The 18,344-nt window shown below is 39.6% G+C and overlaps 1 protein-coding gene and 1 long non-coding RNA gene across 3 annotated transcripts; both read right to left on the reverse strand.

Annotated features, from left to right (window-relative positions):
• Window positions 1-1,754: 1,754 nt before the first annotated feature.
• On the reverse strand, window positions 1,755-18,084 carry tmem115 (transmembrane protein 115). 2 transcript variants are annotated; one of them, XM_020920208.2, is made up of 5 exons: window positions 17,949-18,084; window positions 17,752-17,857; window positions 14,183-14,808; window positions 7,943-8,307; window positions 1,755-2,208 (listed from the first exon to the last, which is right to left on the reverse strand). In XM_020920208.2, the coding sequence occupies exons 3-5, from the start codon at window positions 14,681-14,683 to the stop codon at window positions 1,959-1,961; spliced, it is 1,116 nt and encodes a 371-aa protein (XP_020775867.1). In that variant the 5' UTR covers window positions 14,684-14,808; window positions 17,752-17,857; window positions 17,949-18,084; the 3' UTR covers window positions 1,755-1,958. The 2 variants fall into 2 exon arrangements, with proteins under 2 accessions (XP_020775867.1, XP_020775866.1); XM_020920207.2 differs by having other exon boundaries at window positions 17,752-18,064.
• LOC129412387 (uncharacterized) lies at window positions 4,134-7,936 on the reverse strand. The gene is made up of 3 exons (XR_008633688.1): window positions 6,199-7,936; window positions 6,030-6,164; window positions 4,134-5,983 (listed from the first exon to the last, which is right to left on the reverse strand). It is a non-coding gene; the product is annotated as an uncharacterized LOC129412387 (long non-coding RNA).
• Window positions 18,085-18,344: the final 260 nt, after the last annotated feature.

Consider the following 18,344-nt stretch of genomic DNA (forward strand, 5'->3'; position numbering starts at 1 on the left):
TTGGATTACAGTTACTTTGTTGAAGTAAATGGATTACACGGCGGTATTTTCCTGTTTTCACTTTTCGGGCTATATCCCTTTTGTTTTGTTTGTTTGTTTCTTTTTCGTAATTCCACTCATTGCCAGACAATAAACCAGGTCCAAACCAGGTTTAAACCAGGTCTAAACTGGGTCTAAACCAGTTCTAAACTAGGTCTAAAACCAGGTCTAAAGTAGGTCTTAACCAAGGTTAACCAGGACTAAACCAGGTCCAAACCAGGTCTAAACCAGGCCTAAACCAGGCCTAAACCAGGTCTAAACCAGGTCTAAACCAGGTCTAAAACCAGGTATAAACTAGGTCTAAACCAAGATTAACCAGGACTAAAACCAGGTCTAAAACCAGGTCTAAAACCACGTCTAAAACCACGTCTAAAGTAGGTCTTAACCAAGATTAACCAGGACTAAACCAGGTCCAAACCAGGACTAAACCACGTCCAAACCAGGTCTAAACCAGGTCTAAACCAGGTCTAAAACCAGGTCTAAACTAGGTCTAAACCAAGACTAAACCAGGACTAAAACCAGGTTTAAACCAGGACTAACAAAGGACTAAAACCAGGTGTAAACCAGGTCTAAAACAGCATTTAACAGGACTAAACCAGGTCTAAACCAGGTCTCAAACAGGATTTAACAGGACTAAACCATGCTGTGTGGACCATGTCTCCTCCTCTTCTATCAATAATATTTTTAATACAGTTCAGTAAAGTCTGGGCTTTTTATTTTATTTTAGCAGACAAAACATCTTATGTTACGATCCTCGTCTTTGCTTCTCTACAGCAAATCAAGTAATCCAAAGTATTCAGATTACGTTACTCACTTTAAGTAATTTAATGGATTACGTTACAAACTACATTTTGGAGTATGTAATCTGTAATCTGTAGGGGAATACATTTTAAAAGTCACCTTCCCAACACTGGTTGTAGTCTTATAGTTTTTTTTGTTTAGTTTTTTCATCTTGATTTTGATTGCATGTTCTTCCTGTTGTTTTGCAGATACATACTGAAAACATCAACTATAGAAATCAAGACTTATTCAATTATGTCGCAAAGAAAACATCTGAAATAACTCTGAATCTTTAGTGAGGATCCACACTGTAAATCGTCCTGAAAATAAAGAAAAACCATTCACTGAAAAGAGTTGTCACGTAAAAATTAAGTTTCAGGTTATACTGTTTAAAAAGGCAGTTACGTGTGGTCTCACTGCGCCTCCTGGTGGAATGTTTGGGAACATCTTCAAACGCTCAATTTCCTATTTAAACATCTCAATTTGCAAGTGTTGTGTACATTACTTAAAACTAAAATTATGTTAACATTATTTCAAGACAAATCAAAGACTATAAGACACTATTGGTCTAAGTCTCCACATATTATAAATGTAGACGTCTGTGGCTTTGATGTAGAAAAGTGGTAAATGTTATGTACATGAATGATAAATGAAACAGATATGGACAAAAAAAAATCAAATTAATCCATGTACTCATTTAAAAGTGTGCTTCATAGTAAGTTTAAGTATTTAACACAGATTTTGAGGACTAAGAATGGTTAAATATAGTAATCATCATACAGAATTGGCTGAATTTGTGGTCAACCAAAGGAACATAAAAGTTTTTCTTGACATATTATTACAAGGTTTAGAAATGGGAGTGGAAAATTTGCGTTGTTTTCGTTGAAAAAAAAAAAAAAAAACTGTGGAAACAAACTAAAAGAAGTGACCAAACACCCATTTCGTTCTTTATTAGAAAGTCGAAGAGAAACATACATAGAAGCAGTGAACAGAGCTCTGCAAGAAAGTCCAAGACAGAAAAATCAGCTTTAACAAGAAGAAAATGTGGTGCTTAAAGAGTCAACATCAACTTCTCAACTGTACAGCGCCCCTCTCCTAACTTCTGTCCACAGTTTTTTGGATTTTTTGCTAATTTTGTATTACGATCTGGAAGGTGCGTCCTCAAAGCTGATGATACTGGACTCTGGGGCTGTAGATGGCACTGTGCTGCCGTGGGGCGCGCCAGAGGCTGTGATTGGTCCAGAGGAGGAAGAGGAAACTGGAAGCAGGGGCTGTGATTGTGTTCTGAGTTCATCTTCTTCGTCGTCCTCCTCGTCATCCATACTGGGCCACGCAGACTGGTCCTCCACCCGCTTCAGGCGCTCGTTTAAAGCTTTCAGGGCGAGTTGTCTGAAAAAAGGGAAAAGGGGAGTTCAGGTGAGTGTAGAGTCAAAAGTCTTCACTTACATTTTTAACATGGTGGACACAACAGCTTTTCAACGCATGAGCTCAGATCTAAGGCTACGTTCAGACTGCAGGACTTAACGCTCAATTCAGATTTTTTTGTGAAATACGATGTTTTTGCGAGGTCGTTCACATTTCCAATTAAATGTGACTTGTATGTGACTCCAGTTTGAACAGTAAATGGCCCGAAAGTGTCGCGCATATTCACTGGAGACACGACGACGTCAACCGCAGCGAGCGTGCTCTGTGTTTACGGAAGTTGTCCAAACATGGACACGAGCATCGAGCACCTGGAGATTTTAAAGTTCCTCTCGTACCGGAGCCAGAACATGAACAACTTACTTGTTTTAAGGAGGAGATTGAGAAGGAGAAGGACGAGGTTTTTGGTCGTGGTGTTTTGTGGGCAGCGCGGCAGCGACGTCCGTTGAAAGGAACGTGTGGATGTGGAGACGGAGTCAAGAGTGGTGAGTGGTGATGTGCTTCGCTTCAGTGACACGGAGTTCATTAACAATTTTCGCCTACTTCAGCGCAGAATAGTGATGTTTGTGGTTTGTTGATAACGTGTAGGTCGGATGAATGAGCTTTGGTCGTTCAGACTGAAGTCACATGTCAAAAGATCAGATATGTATCGGTTTTAGGACCACATATCAAAGTGGCCTGGGTCACATTTGAAAAAAAAAAATCGGATTTGGGTCACTTCAGGCTGCAGTCTGAACGCAGCCTAAGCAGCTAAGCACGGCTGGACTGTTGTTGTGCTCTTAGGCAAGACACTTCACCCACACTGCCTGCCATGAATATGCTGCGCGCTTGAGTGTAGGTGCAGGTCTGAGGAGCTTTTCCCCGCTCAGTCTGCCCCAGGGTAGGTGTGGCTACAACAGTAGTTTACCACCACCGAGTGTGAAGTGAAGTGAAGTGAATGACCCAATCAGATCAATAATATGTGGGCGATAAGATGATCAACAGCGCGCCTGAAGGAAATTCCTATTCCCACTTCCCAATTCAAATTAAGCAAAGGGGATTCCAGCTCCTAGACAGAACAAGAATTTACTGAGCATCCTGCAAGAACTGGGGCTGTATACAGTTGCAATCATTGTACTAAAGTGGAGCACAATGAATACGTGAATGAATAATGCTCTGTGACGCGCTTTGGGAATTTTAAAAGCAGTTTTGGTAAAGCTGCTAACAACAACTAACATACTAAAGGATACTTCTTTATTATCGGACAATAAAATATTTCCTAATTAGATCTAGACATCACGCAGCAAACTCTGACCCCAAGATCTGCTCATACAATATCTGCACTGTCAAGACACATTTTGCTCAAATACTATAAACACTTACTGTACTGATACTTGGAAAATGTTAACACTCAGTAATACTAGTAAACTCCTGCTCGTATGGGACAAAACATAATGTCCAGTTGAAAACAGCACTTCAGTTGCAGTGAGCAGGAAGTGAGCTGCGTCTGTAGATTACGTGTGGATCTGTGCTGGTGGATCATGTGTCGAGTTGTTGAATAGGACTGTCCAGTGAATCAGACAATGGGGTGAATGGAGAAATGATCAAGGGCCTTAGTTGGAAAAGGCTCAGGGGCAATGACAGAGTGGGGACAAAACACCGTTTCCCAAACCTGGGCAAATGTGTCACTGTTTTCCATATAAAAGATGGGATGTGATGTGTTTAGAGTACGATGCTCATGTCATGACGTTATACCACGGAACTGAGCATTTTTATAAATCAGGACTTAAGTGAACAAAGTGTTTCTCTATGGTAAAAAAAAACTTTCAGGGCTCAGAGATGGGCCTGGTCAGTAAAGGTGTAGAGTATTGTTTCCTAAAGACTGGCTCACAAGAGATTTGTTTTGGGTCACGATCTGCATGTAGGTCTGCAATATACAGTCCTGACACTGATCTGCTCCTGCACCCGGACTGGAACATGCTACAAAAACACGGACAGGCCCACTTACCTCGTTAGAAATACTGAAATGTTCAGACATGTTTTGGATAATTTCTAATCTTTTTTGTAATTATTTTATTGACTATTTTGTTCCAGTATTGCTGGTCCAATTGAAAGTTGAAAAGAAAAAGAAATGGGCTACGTTTAATGTCCAAATAGGCGGATGGATCCTTTTAGTGCTGCTTCAATGACTGTTTTTCATTGTTTAAAACTTGAGTAATACTAATTGTTCAGAGACACACGATCACTCAGTCAACAATAAAATATCCTCATTAATGTTCAATAATGGTCAAGTCCACCTTTATTTTGTGATATACGAATAATGTCTATTGATTTGGGTCGCAAATGTTTGAAACTTTTAAAATTATGTGTCCCCAGAAAAAAGCTTGGGAAACTTTTTTGGAAACACTGGTGAGCCTTTTACTGGATGTACAAATCTCCAAATTGACATAAGAAGTGGATTTCTGCAGCTAAACGGCTGGCAGCGAATCAAGCCGCACAGTAATTACAGTACAAATGTATTTTTACATCAGTATTGTTTGTGTTTTTTAGTTTGATGTGAATGATTCAACCATTGTCTCATTATGATTCAAAAACTGCATTTGTGTATCGCTGTGTTGTAGCTTTATAGTCCATTAATGAGGCGCAGAGAGAGCAGAGTCTGAAGAGAAACAATCGTAAATAGTTTCTGCTTAACGTTGACCGGCGGCTTAGAAATGTCGATTGTAGAAAATAAAAGCAAACATTTATGCAAGTATAAAGTAAATGTGAATAGCTTGATGCATTTGAAATACCCTGTACATTACACAGCGCAGTACTTTTTCTTTTTAAATCTTGAAAACTGTGAACTTCCAAACTCGGTGCCAGTCGTTACCACAAATTCACCACTTTGAACGTCTGGAAAAGCTCTATACGAGACTAATGGATTATTATTAGTACTACATGATACATTCCTCCTGGTTATGTCCTACTTTTCTGTGCAGAGATTTGAGAAACACTCAGATCAATTATCAGGGTAGGACATATGACTTAGACAGGCAGACATGCACTGAAATAGACTTCAGCGTATTCCTCCCTGGTTATTTACAGGATGGGCCGTTATAAATTATACGGTGCTTTTCTCTAGCGGTGGGTACTTTAGCTGCTTGTCTCTCTGGGAGATGTAATTGCTCTGCCCGGAATGTTCCACAGTCCATTACCTGCTCATCTCCACGAGGAGGGAGAGCTGCCAGGTTACAGTTACAGGTCTGAGGTCTCATTTATAAAGCGTGCGTACGTACAATCAGGTTATGTACACAAGTTTCAAGTTCGTCATCTATAAAAAGACAGCTAGATGTGGAAGTAAGCAGTTTGGTCCAAATATAGAGAAATTTGTGCACTGGGGGCAGTGTTGGGAAGGTGACATTTAAAATGTATTCCCCTACAGATTACAGATTACATACCCCAAAATGTAGTTTGTAACGTAATCCATTAAATTACTTAAAGTGAGTAAAATAATCTGAATACTTTGGATTACTTGATTTGCTGTAGAGAAGCAAAGACGAGGAAATCTTCACATACGATGTTTTGTCAAGACAATAAAAAAGTCCAGACTTTACTTAACCATATTTAAAATATTATTAATAGAAGAGGAGGAGACATGGTCCATGCAGCATGATTTAGTCCTGTTAAATCCTGTTTTAGACCTGGTTTAGACCTGGTTATAGTCCTGGTTTAGTCCTAGTTTAGTCCCAGTTTAGACCTGGTTTTAGTCCTGGTTTTAGTCCTGGTTTAGACCTAGTTTTAGTCCTGGTTTTAGTCCTGGTTTAGACCTGGTTTAGACCTGGTTTGGACCTGGTTATAGTCCTGGTTTAGTCCTAGTTTAGTCCCAGTTTAGACCTGGCTTTAGTCCTGGTTTAGACCTGGTTTGGACCTGGTTATAGTCCTGGTTTAGTCTTGGTTTAGACCTGGTTTGGACCTGGTTATAGTCCTGGTTTAGACCTAGTTTAGACCTGGTTTAGTGTCCGGCAATGAGTGGAATTACCGGAAAAAAAAAGGGGGATATAGCCCAAATGTGAAAACAGGAAAATACCGCCATGTAATCCATTTATTTCAATAAAGTAACTGTAATCCATTTACCACTCACTGAAACAGTAACTGTAACTGAATACAGTTACTCATAAATTGTACTCTGATTACGTAACTCTGGTACATGTAATCTGTTACTCCCCAACACTGACTGGGGGTTTCAGAGACGAGGCAGGAGGAGAGGCGGGTTCAGAAAGATGAGTGAGGAAGTTCATGTTAGATTTCTACTGTAATTTCTATCTTTGATTTGAGGCTTTTAACAACATTTACTTCACATTGAATATGCACCTTAGATAGAGAAATCATGCCAGAACCAAAAGCAGCGGGGGCACCGAAAGCCTGTCCTGTTGGTAATCTATATCATTCCCCTGGTAGCTGCTGTGCTACAGGTTGGATCAGTTCAGTAAAAAAAAGGTGTGCGCTTCTATGTACAGAAGGGAAACATGATCCAGGGGCAAATAACTCACATTCAAAGTCTTCTAAATTCTAACGGTGGGAGATTGAAACTGAGCATGGTGGTATTGTAGAATTCGCTGCTTATCAGGGTTAATGAAAACTGTGACTTGATTTTAAGGAAGAAACCTTGACCTTTTCAGATTTTTTTTAAAGTACTGCACTGTACATGGCACAGTGTTTTCATGAAGGCACCAACTTATCAACATTTACTTTATACTTACAATTTTCTGACAGTTTTTTGCAACATATATTGCTTTTTAAAAATGAAGGCAATTAAGACATAAAGGTAGAAAAGTCAATACAAGGAACTGTATATATCCCGCGCTCACTGAGCTGCAGACGCTGCTAGGGATGTAACAATAACTGAAATATTATGATATCGTATCGTCAAAGTTCTCACAATAATATCGTGGACCATCACAACATATCGAATTACAAGTCTCTTTGCTTAAATTAAGAGTTATGGTGCAGCAGTAGCTAAAAAAAGACAGAGAGAACTACATAGACCATGATTCTTTGCTTCATTTCAGTGTAGACTATAAGAACAAATAACAGGTCTAAGCACTTTTAAGTCTTTGTTCTTTGGATTAAGTCTTGTCAAGACATTTTAAAAGGAAAAAGTAGTATATTAACAGTTTTGTTAGACAGTTCTGTTTGTTAGTCCATAAAATATCGAAATAAATACCGTACTATGAGATGTATATCGTGAAAATATCGTACAGAGAGATTTGGATATTGTTATATCCCTAATCATGAGCTTCCCCACGATATCGCAATAAATATCGTTCCGTGAGGTTCATACTGTGATGATATCATATTGTTAGACTTGGATATCATTACACCCGTAGAGGCTGCACTAGCACTGATTCATGATTGGCTGGGGTTCATGTAGTGAGGATTCAGATCAGAGTCGGGTCTTTTAGGGTTAAACATACTGGATTTCAGCTTTGAAATTGGCAACGCAAATGACACTCATGAGAGGCTCGGTCTTGAAAACCAAAACACCAAAGTATAACAAATAAATATTAATATTCAGTGTTTTTGTAGTTAAGACTCAATCAGCAATAAAATGTTTGTCTATATTTGACTTGCACGTGTTTACCTTGTATCAGGGGACAGAAACGGGTCACGTTGTTGGAATACAAGTACATTATGTAGAGTTCCTTTAATAAGAACTGAAGTATGGGCAAATTTCTCTCACCTCCGTCTCTCTGCGTCCTGGGGGTCCGTTCCAGGCAGACTGATGGTTATGGACGACGGCGCCCCCACGTCGTATCTCTTCACCATTTTCCGACACACTTTGATCTTGACGAGCGCGGCGTGCACCAGACCCGCCAGGAAGCCCACCACCGGCTGCAGCGCCTCGGGGAAGAAGCTGGCGAAGGCGAAGTGGTCTGACATGTCCCCCCGGCCCCTGCTGTGTCTCTGGTAGAAGCGCAGGTAAACCCAGCCAGACAAAGCGCCGTACGTGTAGGCGGCCAGGGGGGCGGCGCTGTCCAGAAGCCCCGAGAGACGCAGCAAAGACAGGAGAAGAAGAACCAGGGCTGGGGCTGCCTTTAGTCGCACCTGCAGGAGAAACACAAAGATCAGTAGAGTCTTGAATAACAAAGAAAATATATGAATCGAACCATCTGAGCAGTCTTCATTACCGTCCTCCTGTTACCTGGAAATTTATACTTCGCGGTAACGTCACGCTGGGGGTGTTCTACATGTATCTCTATGTACACAATCTCTATGTACACATTAGTAAACACTGTCGAAACTGTTTTTAGGGAGTTTGTTCAAGAAAAAAACACAAAATGAATTTAAACAACGAGGGGTGTAACGATATGCAAATCTCACGATACGATATCATCACGGTATGAACCTCACAGCACGATATTTATTCCGATATCGTGGGAAAGCTCACGATATGGTAGGGATGTAACAATATCCTAATCTCACTGTAAGATATTTTCACAATATACATCTCACGGTACGATAATAATTGCGATATTTTGTGGAGACTACTGTAAATATGCTACTTTTTCCTCTTAAAATGCCTTAACAAGACTTAATCCAAACACTTAAAAGTGCTTAGAACTGTTATTTCTTCTTGTAGTCTGCACTGAAATGACGCAAAGGATCATGGTCTATGTAGTTCTCTGTCTTTTTGAGCTATTACTGCACCATAACTCTTCATTTAAGCAAAGAGACAAGTTTGTAATTTGATATATTATGACGGTCCGCGATTAGTTATTGTTACACCCCTAGAAAAAACACATTTTCAGAAGCCTGTAATAAAAAAAAAAGTGTTAATGTTCGTGTTTAGGCGTAGGTGTGAGAAACTTGTTTAACAGCACCGATCAACTCTCCTGTTCTAGGTCCAGCCAAGTCAGTTTTTCTGGTCAGATTGTGTTAAAACAAAGCTCGGATTAAAGTCTAAAGCGTCAGTCAGAGCAGTGCCTACAGTTAACTTCATACCTCCAGGGAATCAAGTCCAAAGTATCAGTAGCTCAACAAAATAAATATATCACTATGCAACATGACATAGATATTTTTTAGAAGATGAAGTTGGAGGTATTTTACTTCTGTGGGGTATTAACTGCTAACACGACATATTTAGATCACCATGTTAACCTTTTTAGTTTTAAAAATGCTGTATTCAGTGAAAACAATGAATTTAGATGTTTTATAGGTTTCACTTCTGTTTTAAATGCACTCTAAAGGGAGTCTCTCATCCTTTTGCTATCCATGCCAAGTCACTCCCTCTTCAGAGTGCTATTACAACACAGTCGGCGTGCAAAATAAACAATGGCTCATGACATCAGGTTTGTCAAGTTGTTGTGTACACTTCTGTGTCATGCTTTTCTGTGTTTGTGTGTTTATGGATGATTGTCGTGTGGAAGCATCGGTGAGGAAGGTTTGTGGATGGAGCATTGAACGGGATCTTACAGCTAAACGTAAGGAGAGTCTGAAAAGGGGCTGGGAAAGATCGAGTTCTCAAACATGCATGGATGACTCCTAAAACCTCTTCAGGCATGTTTTTGATGAACGTTATAACACGATAGAAAGCTCAAACAAGACGATTTTGAATCATACTTTAACAAAACTGTACACGTAGAACATCTGGAGGGAAAATTCAGCTTTTTGGTTATCAAGGCATAACAGGATTTAATATTATTGTTTAGCGTCTCTATATGTTCTCCACCCATAAACAGCACTTGAAAATGAGTTACTGTATTTTCCGCACTATAGGGCGCTCTGGATTATAAGGCGCACTGTCATTGAATGGTCTATTTTCGAACTTTTTTCACATATAAACCGCACCGGACTATAAGGTGCATTAAACGAAACACAACAGTTGGATAAGTAAGTCAGTTAGTTGGGCGAGTACAGCTTCCATCACGCCCACATCCCTCTCGTCATTATCCGAGTCAGTGTGGTTACTGTTCCCTGGAGTTCAGTTCAGTGATGATTCTGGTCTTGGTGAAAGCTCGGACCACAGTTGATACTGATCTTTAGCCCGGGCGTCCACGATCCGTTGGCAGATCGTGGCGTAAGTCGCTCGGCGCTGTCTCTCTGTCTTGGTGAATGTGTGTTCTCCTTCTCTCATCCACTGCTCCCACGCAGCTCGCACTTTCACTTTATAAACAGCCTTGAGCTTAAAGTCGGCGCAGTAAGCGTGTCTCTCGACAGGTGCATTTTGATATTAAAAGGAATCACAGTATGTATTACTCCGCGATGCTCCTGACTACGGGAGCCGTAATGCTGCAAGTGGTGCGGCTTTGTAGTTTACTAAAGTCGTACTAAGACACCTGAATAAATTCAGGTAAGACGCGCAGTTATTTATTGATTAAATTAAAGGCTTTTTAGTGCGCCTTGTAGTGTGGAAAATATGGTACACTGACAGACCTGATCACGTCTTTATCTCATTTCATACAGCACTACCTGGAAATAAACCTTCAAAAAGAGCTCTTTGATGCTTTTTGTTATTTTGTTGGTAGTAGGGAAGGAAGTTTTACTAGGATTGTAGTCAAGATCTGCACAGAAATTCACACACAAACAATTTAAACAGAAAAGTGCTACAAAACACAAAATACATTTATATTTAAAAAGGTTCTCAAATTTTCAGCTACCTCACTCTATGCCTTCTAATCATTTAAAGTTTAAATCACACTATTTTCTGCTCTATGTTGTTTCGTCATCACAAACATACCTGGAGTTTTGTTCTTCTCTCAAACTTAAAACACTCATGTCATGCTGTAATACAGAAAATGCTCCTTACACCTTCACTGGAATAATTTAGATAAAGATCTGCCCTTGCATTGCCAACCTCTACTGAACTAAAGGTAAAAGGAGCTGTAAACCTGAAACCTACCACTTACTAATATAGGACCTTTAAACTCCAAATAAAATAGGCTTCCTACACCGTTAACTGATTAATCAAATAAACTCCTAAAGGTCAAATAACTACCAACTAATTTCATGTTTATTCCTGAACCATAAAGTCTCCCTGTTTGGATAATATTAAAACAGTTTGACCTTTAAGTTTTAACACAGAAAAAACAGACTAGCTGTGTGTAGTGTTTGGTAAAGAGCTGCCAGTTCCCACTATTCACTATTCACTCATAAACACTCTGCAGAAGAAGAAGAAGAACAGGGACAATGGCTGAGCAGGAGCCAACATCAGCAGAACATTCATCAAACCTGCGCAGCTACTGTATCTCCGAGTATAACCTCAAGATAAAAGTGTTTTATCGTAGCTCCAATCTGACAAACAAGACTGATACTGCACTGTTAATAAAGAAAGCACTGTGGTAAAGGTCCTCATTATGCGAGATTGACTCTTGTGAGCTTTAAACATGGCTAGAATGTTGTTACCTCGTTAAAAAGATTCCTGGAAGTGTAATACTCAGAATGAATACAGTTAATAACAGCAAACCATGACCTAGTTTTGTTTGTTATGTTTTTAAAAAAATGTACAACGCCTTTTAACTGATTAACTAGTTCTAAGAAGAAGTTACTATTCTTTAAAATACTTCGTAGGATTGATACTTGATCACGCCGGGGGTGCTTGAAATCTAGTTCTATTGGCATCATGTTCAGCAGTTGCTATGGTGACAGAATGCACACATACAAATAAGCAAAAAAGTTTTAAGACGGTCTGAAAAAATACAAAATGGATTTAAAGAATACATTTTCAGGAGCCTGTGATCAGTCTGAGCGTTCATGGTCCTGTTTAGGAGTTTGATTTTCAACAAAAGGTGAGAGTGACTAATTGTTAACGCTAAATGGCTTGTGACTGCAATTTTATTTGAAGGGGAGTGTGTAAAAGCACAAATCTGCTCACTTGTTGTAGTTCCAGTTAAGTTAGGTTCTTTTATTAGTACGATTATTTTGGTCAATATTGAAATCATGATTAGTCAAACGATTATTTTATACACGATTATATTTCTCTCTCTCTCTCTCTCTCTGAAAAGAAATCAAAACACTTTGTTATTGATAATTTATGCAAAACTTTCAAATTGAAACTAAATATAGACTACAAATATGTACCTTAGAGCAGTTTTGCGATGTATAAAACATAAAATGAATAAAATATACTTTGAACAATGTATCCAAAATAAACTTTATAACCACCTGTTCTACAATCTCTATATTTAAAAAATAAAATAACTTTACTTAGTTATATAAACAATATCCCAAATAAACTTTGTTAAGCTAAATTGTTTCCACTCGATTCTGTATTTTCCACACTATTAGACGCTCTGGATTATAAGATGCACTGTCATTAAATGGTCTATTTTCAAACTTTTTTCACAAATAAACCGCGCCGGACTTTAAACAAAACACAGCAGTTAGATGGGTCAGTCAGACTTTGTTTGTCGCGTTCACGGTGACTCTGGGCTTTGTTCAGTTGTGGCGTGTAGGGAGGGTGCTGTCTGGGATCGCTGGATTGTCGGCGTGTTCGCAGTGACTCAGTTGTTCAGTTGTGGCTCAGAGTGGCACATTGCACTCTCTTTTTTGGTTCGTTCCCCCGCTCCGTTCCTCGTCCGTGTGGAGTGATGAGTGCGTCTGTGGGTGTTTGTCGCCGCACGGTCGCTGTCTGCTCCGTGTGTGTTTGCGTGAGCTGCAGGTGGTGCGGCTTTGTAGTTTACTGAAGTCGTGCTGGGACGCCCGAGTGGATTCGTGTATAGGGCGCTATTGTAGGGCGCGCGGCCGTTTTTTGATGGGGTTGGAGGCTTTTTGAGTTTATTTATCCCAAAATAAACTTTGTTAAGCTAAATTGTTTCAACTCGATTATATGACTTAGGAGACCGTTTGGCACACAAATCAAAATCACGATCAAAATTTTATTAATTGCAACTAGGGATGGGCATTCGATGAAATTTTCTTAATCGATCGTCAGAAGAATTAATGATCAATTATCGATTAATCATTAACGTTTTTATATTAAAATGATCATCATTATTATTACTATCTGCACTCCTAATCTGCATAAATAAATTCAACTTTACGACAAATAAACCGTAACCACTCTAGAGCCACATCAGCCCGTTTGACATTATAATGTGTTTAATTCAGTTTGGCGCAACTCTCACAGAAACGAAACTTAAAACCGCATCGCTAATTTGCATAAACTAAGCGAAGATAAAAATACAGCTCTTGTGCGATGATGCGGTTCAACTTCTGTAGGATTAAAAGACATGACTCAGTGGAATACAGGTTAGTGTGACCATATTTGCATTTGTCAAAACCAGGACACCGTACGGGGGGAGGGAGGTGGGGACTCGTCATTGACATTGAGCGACTCTCACCTGGCAAAACTTTTTCCCACTGGACACTGAAACATATGTGCTGCTTTATACACTGTGCACATGGACTCACACTTGTCCCGACCGCAACGGAAAGCGTGGAATTTCTTGTACAAGTCATCGTTAAATACACATTTGTGCTTCGGTACGTTGCAGACTGACCGACTGTTTGTGTCTCGCTCCTTCTGAGTGCAGAGAGACACATGTACGGACCCCTGTTTGGTCACACTACGCACAGCAACCTACATTCGGTTTGTCGGTTCAAAATTAAGGTGATCGATGAAATTCTTAATGATCAATTATCGATTAATCGACTAATCATGCCCATCCCTAATTGCAATGCCTTAAGTCAGATTGTGTTAAAGTAAAGCTCAGATTAAAGTCCAACTTGAGTAACAAAGCTTCAGACAGAGCAGTGCCTTCAGTTAGCATCACACCGTGAGGGAATGTTAATGACATCAGCAGCAAAGTATCAATATCTTTGGGTGAAACAGATCAATGCCTGGTACTTCTCAACCCATGGGTCGCAAACCAAAGCTGTGGATCAAAATGTCTAAGGACTACGTAACATAAAACGGTTGGATTTGATGCCAGGTGAAACTGAACAAAACTGCACTTAAAATACCGGCAGAATTTCCACTCACCTGCGGCACTCTGAGAACCGTCGTGTCTCCCATCGTCTGCTTCAGCGCCACCAGCACGCCTCCCAAAAACCCGGCCGCTCCGTGGACCCTCACCGCAAACAGGAAGTCCAGATCGAAGGTCGCCACGTACGTAAGAAAGTAGGACAGCCCCGCGAGCAGACCGGCCGCAACGTTCACCACCGCGAAGAAAATCAGCAGCTCCAGAGCGCCCCACAGCGGCTCCAAGAGGCGTCCGCACGTCATCACTGTCCCCACGTTCGCGACCACGCCCCAGATGTGCTGCTCCACCACGCCATGTGTCACCAAAGTCCAAACCCAGAAATTCGGTGGGAAAAGATATCCAGGCGTGATTCCTAACGCGTAAGAAGTGTCCACCGCAAATGATAGGAGATAGAGCAAGACTACCACGGCGCTAATGGACTTCACAACAACGCTGGTGCTGGCTAAAGCTGCCAGGAAGTGCTGTCTGGCCACAGGGAGGTAACGATTCATGGTGGACATTTGTAGAGACGGGGGATACAGTGAATGTTGGGACTGCAGGGGGCTGGTAGATTAGCAACAGTGGAGTGCAGAGGCAGCCAGGAGTCCAGGTGGCGTCACATATTCAAAAGGAGTTATCAGGAGAGCTGTAAGAGAAAAAAAACAAAAACAGACTTGGTTAAAGAATGCTGCAAAACGTAAGATCAGTGACAACATTCTGCAGAAACAGGCCTTGTATTTTGAGGCTCTTTTTCTGTATTTCTGTTTTAATACAATGACATTTGAGCTGTGTAAGTTTTAATGAGTCACTTATATGACTAATTGTTTACAGCAGGGGTGGGCAATAATTTTTTTAAATGGGGCCATATGGGAAACAGAAAATATTGTGGAGGGTTAGGCCAAAATGTTTAACTCAATTCTGCATAATATCAGAATTGAGTTAAACATTCTGTCACGATGATTATTGATTACACGAATATAAACAATGTATTTTGAGGCTCTTTTTCATTGTGAAAGTGGGAGATTCTGAGTATTTTTGCTTTAATACAATGACATTTGAGCTGTGTAAGTTTTAATGAGTCACTTATATGATTAATTGTTTACAGCAGGGGTGGGCAATAATTTTTTTAAATGTTGCCACATGGGAAACAGAAAATATTGTGGAGGGTTAGGTCAAAATGTTTAACTCAGTTCTGCATAATATCAATTGTATTTCTTTATAAAAAAAAAAGCAGTAAATAAATAGTTTTGACGAGCTGTTGAGACTGGTAAGAGTTTATATTATGACTAAGCAATGAAAAAGTGAGTTACTTTACAAAAAATGTCATTTAAAAAAAAACACCTCCAAAATAAAAGCAATGCAGCTTTAGTCCATGCATGAGGTAAAATTATATGTTTATTTTATAATTCCAAATGAGCTTAAACAGGCCGGTTAGAGTCAAACAAAGGCTGTATGTGGAACTTGAGCTGTACAATGCCCAGGTCTGGTTTAAGAGGATTATCTTCTTGCATTATTGTTATTATATCAGTGGCATAATGTAGCAATATATTGTGCTTCAAAAATCTTCTGATTAAAATTTGTTACTGTGGCAGGCCTATATAATAATAAGAAATAAAAAAAAACACTATCTTACTGTCTATCAAAATAACTTTACCAATTTGGAGCAGAAATGGACTTGAAAATGTAAAGCTATGACCAAAATAATAGAACAACACATCAAATACTATCTTGAAAACATTCTTGAATCTAAAGTTGAAACTAGTGTCACACGTCAGCTGAGACTGAGGTCCAAAGTTTGACCTCTGACCTCAAAGTGACGCCTGTTGATTAATGTGTTACCTTTAAACATCCATTTGCAATCACTCGTCAATGCATGCAATCTACCATTCAATGCATGATTACGCTATCGTCAAGAATTCTGCTCTTCTGCAATCAATGCCATAACCACAATGAAAGAGTCACTATGCAAAGGTTTAGTTATGACCAAATCGCAGTTGTGAGTCACGCAAACAAAAATATTCTGCAATTCAATATCCAAAAACTGTTCAGTACACAAGAAGTACACTGTGAATTAAGGGGAAGGAGTAAATTTAAAACGAAGACAGTGAGAACCACCAGAAAAAGCATGTGTGTGTCTGTGTGTGGAATGGATTGGGAAAAAACCTGAAGCAGTGCCCAAATATTCACAGCTTCAAAGGAAATTATAAAGAGTTTTTGCTTTTGTGGTATAAGGGTGAGTGACAGCTCTGGGGGATCTAAAAAAATAAATAAATAAAACAGATATTATTATTATTATTACTTACTATTATTAATAATTAATAATAATAATAATAATAATAATAATAATAATAATAATAATAATAGAAAAAACTATAAAGATAAAATAAAAACTGTAAAACATAATATAGTACAATACGAAGAGGTGTAACGATATCCAAGTCTCACGATATGCTATCATCACGGTATGAACGATATTTATTGTGATAACGTGGGAAACCTCACGATATGGTGGGGAGGCTCACGATTAGGGATGTAACAATATTCCAATCTCTCGGTACGATATTTTCACGATATGCAACTCACAGTACGATATTTATTGTGATATTTTGTGGAGGCTAAACAGCTAAAACTGTGAATATGCTACTTTTTCCTCTTAAAATGCCTTGACAAGACTTAACCCAAAGAACTAAGACTTAAAAGTGCTTAGAACTGTTATTTCTTCATGTAGTCTGCGCTGAAATGGAGCAAAGCATCATGGTCTATGCAGTTCCCTCTATTTTTTTTTTCCTATTGCTTCACCATAACTCTTAAATTAAGCAAAGAGACTTGTAATTCGATATATTGTGATGGTCCACGATATTATTGTGAGAACTTTGACGGTACAATATCACGATATTTTCGGTTATTGTTACATCCCTACTATTTGTAAATATTTGTAAAGTTTTGTCATCAGTGTACACAAGCAACCACATAATTTTTTACACTATGTAATGAAAAGGGGTGGGTTCTTTTCTTCTTTTACAATGTTTATGTAGTATGTATATGATTATTGTTTCTGTCTTGACACAAACTCGAAATAAAAACGAATCAATCAGTGAATAATCGAACGCCTCTCGTCAGCGACGTAGTGGATATTGCGAAATAACCGCACTAAGTCGATGTTTGTTTGCTTAGTCACTAGTAGTAGTCGGATAATTACACATAATTATTAATGATGACAACAAATGGCCTTAAACGCTGGAAAATCAAGCTACACACCTGTTCTCAGCACTAATCCAAGGCAAATAAACTTTACAAGATAAGCTTTTGGAAGGTGCGGGTAATCTCATAACTACCTTTTAGCGTAAGTTTGCGGCCTGTGACCTTCAGACATCAGCAGAAAAGGTTCACAAGTCCTCACAAGCTCAAAGCGGAGAAGCCGAGAGCGATTTCCAAAATGCAAATCCTCCCACAAACTGCCAACTTCTGTATGAGCTCAGAGTTAGCTCGTCAACACGGTAGCATTGGCGGTACAGGTTAATTTAATGGTCTGAAAGGCTGAGGGTGTGTTTGGGGTGAGGTTGAGTTATTTGAGTGATAATCGTATAACCTTATTGATTATCCAAGTCCAGAAGCTCCATTCCCGGTCTCGGCGCAGTCTCGGCCCAGCCTTTTCCAGAAGCGAACCCGAGGATCTCTCTCAGCTCGCGACAGGCCTCCAAAACAAAGCGAAAACCGAGTCAATACGCCGTTAAATCGCGTGTACGTCTGACAGAATCAACAGCAACTTAAATAATTTCTTTTTACGTGATAGTTTGAGAGGATATATTGCACAATCGGGCGCAGAAATAGGTGTAATCGCGGCGGACACTCCTGCTACAGGGACAGCGGTGAGAGGTACGGAGCTGCGCCGTCTGCCAACGTCAACGGGAACGACATCAGCGTCACGCACGGTCGACGCAGCAGCAGTGCATTCTGGGAAAATGAGTTTTTTTCTTCTTTTTTCGTTCTTTTTTTTAAAATTATTATTATTAAATTGAAAGTAGATAGAGAAAAATCCCCCACACCGTCTTACTTGCACATTGTGAGATTATTATGACAAAATATGTGTCCTAATATTTTATTTATTCGTCGTAATAAATCGCAGTTTGCAAGTAAGACAGTGTGCGGGATTTTTCTCTAGGTTCTGGGGCTGCCCCCTCT

This window comes from Boleophthalmus pectinirostris, unplaced genomic scaffold (genome assembly GCF_026225935.1).
Source record: "Boleophthalmus pectinirostris isolate CB_2022bp ecotype Guang Dong unplaced genomic scaffold, ASM2622593v1 HiC_scaffold_8, whole genome shotgun sequence".
Lineage (NCBI taxonomy): Eukaryota > Metazoa > Chordata > Actinopteri > Gobiiformes > Gobiidae > Boleophthalmus > Boleophthalmus pectinirostris.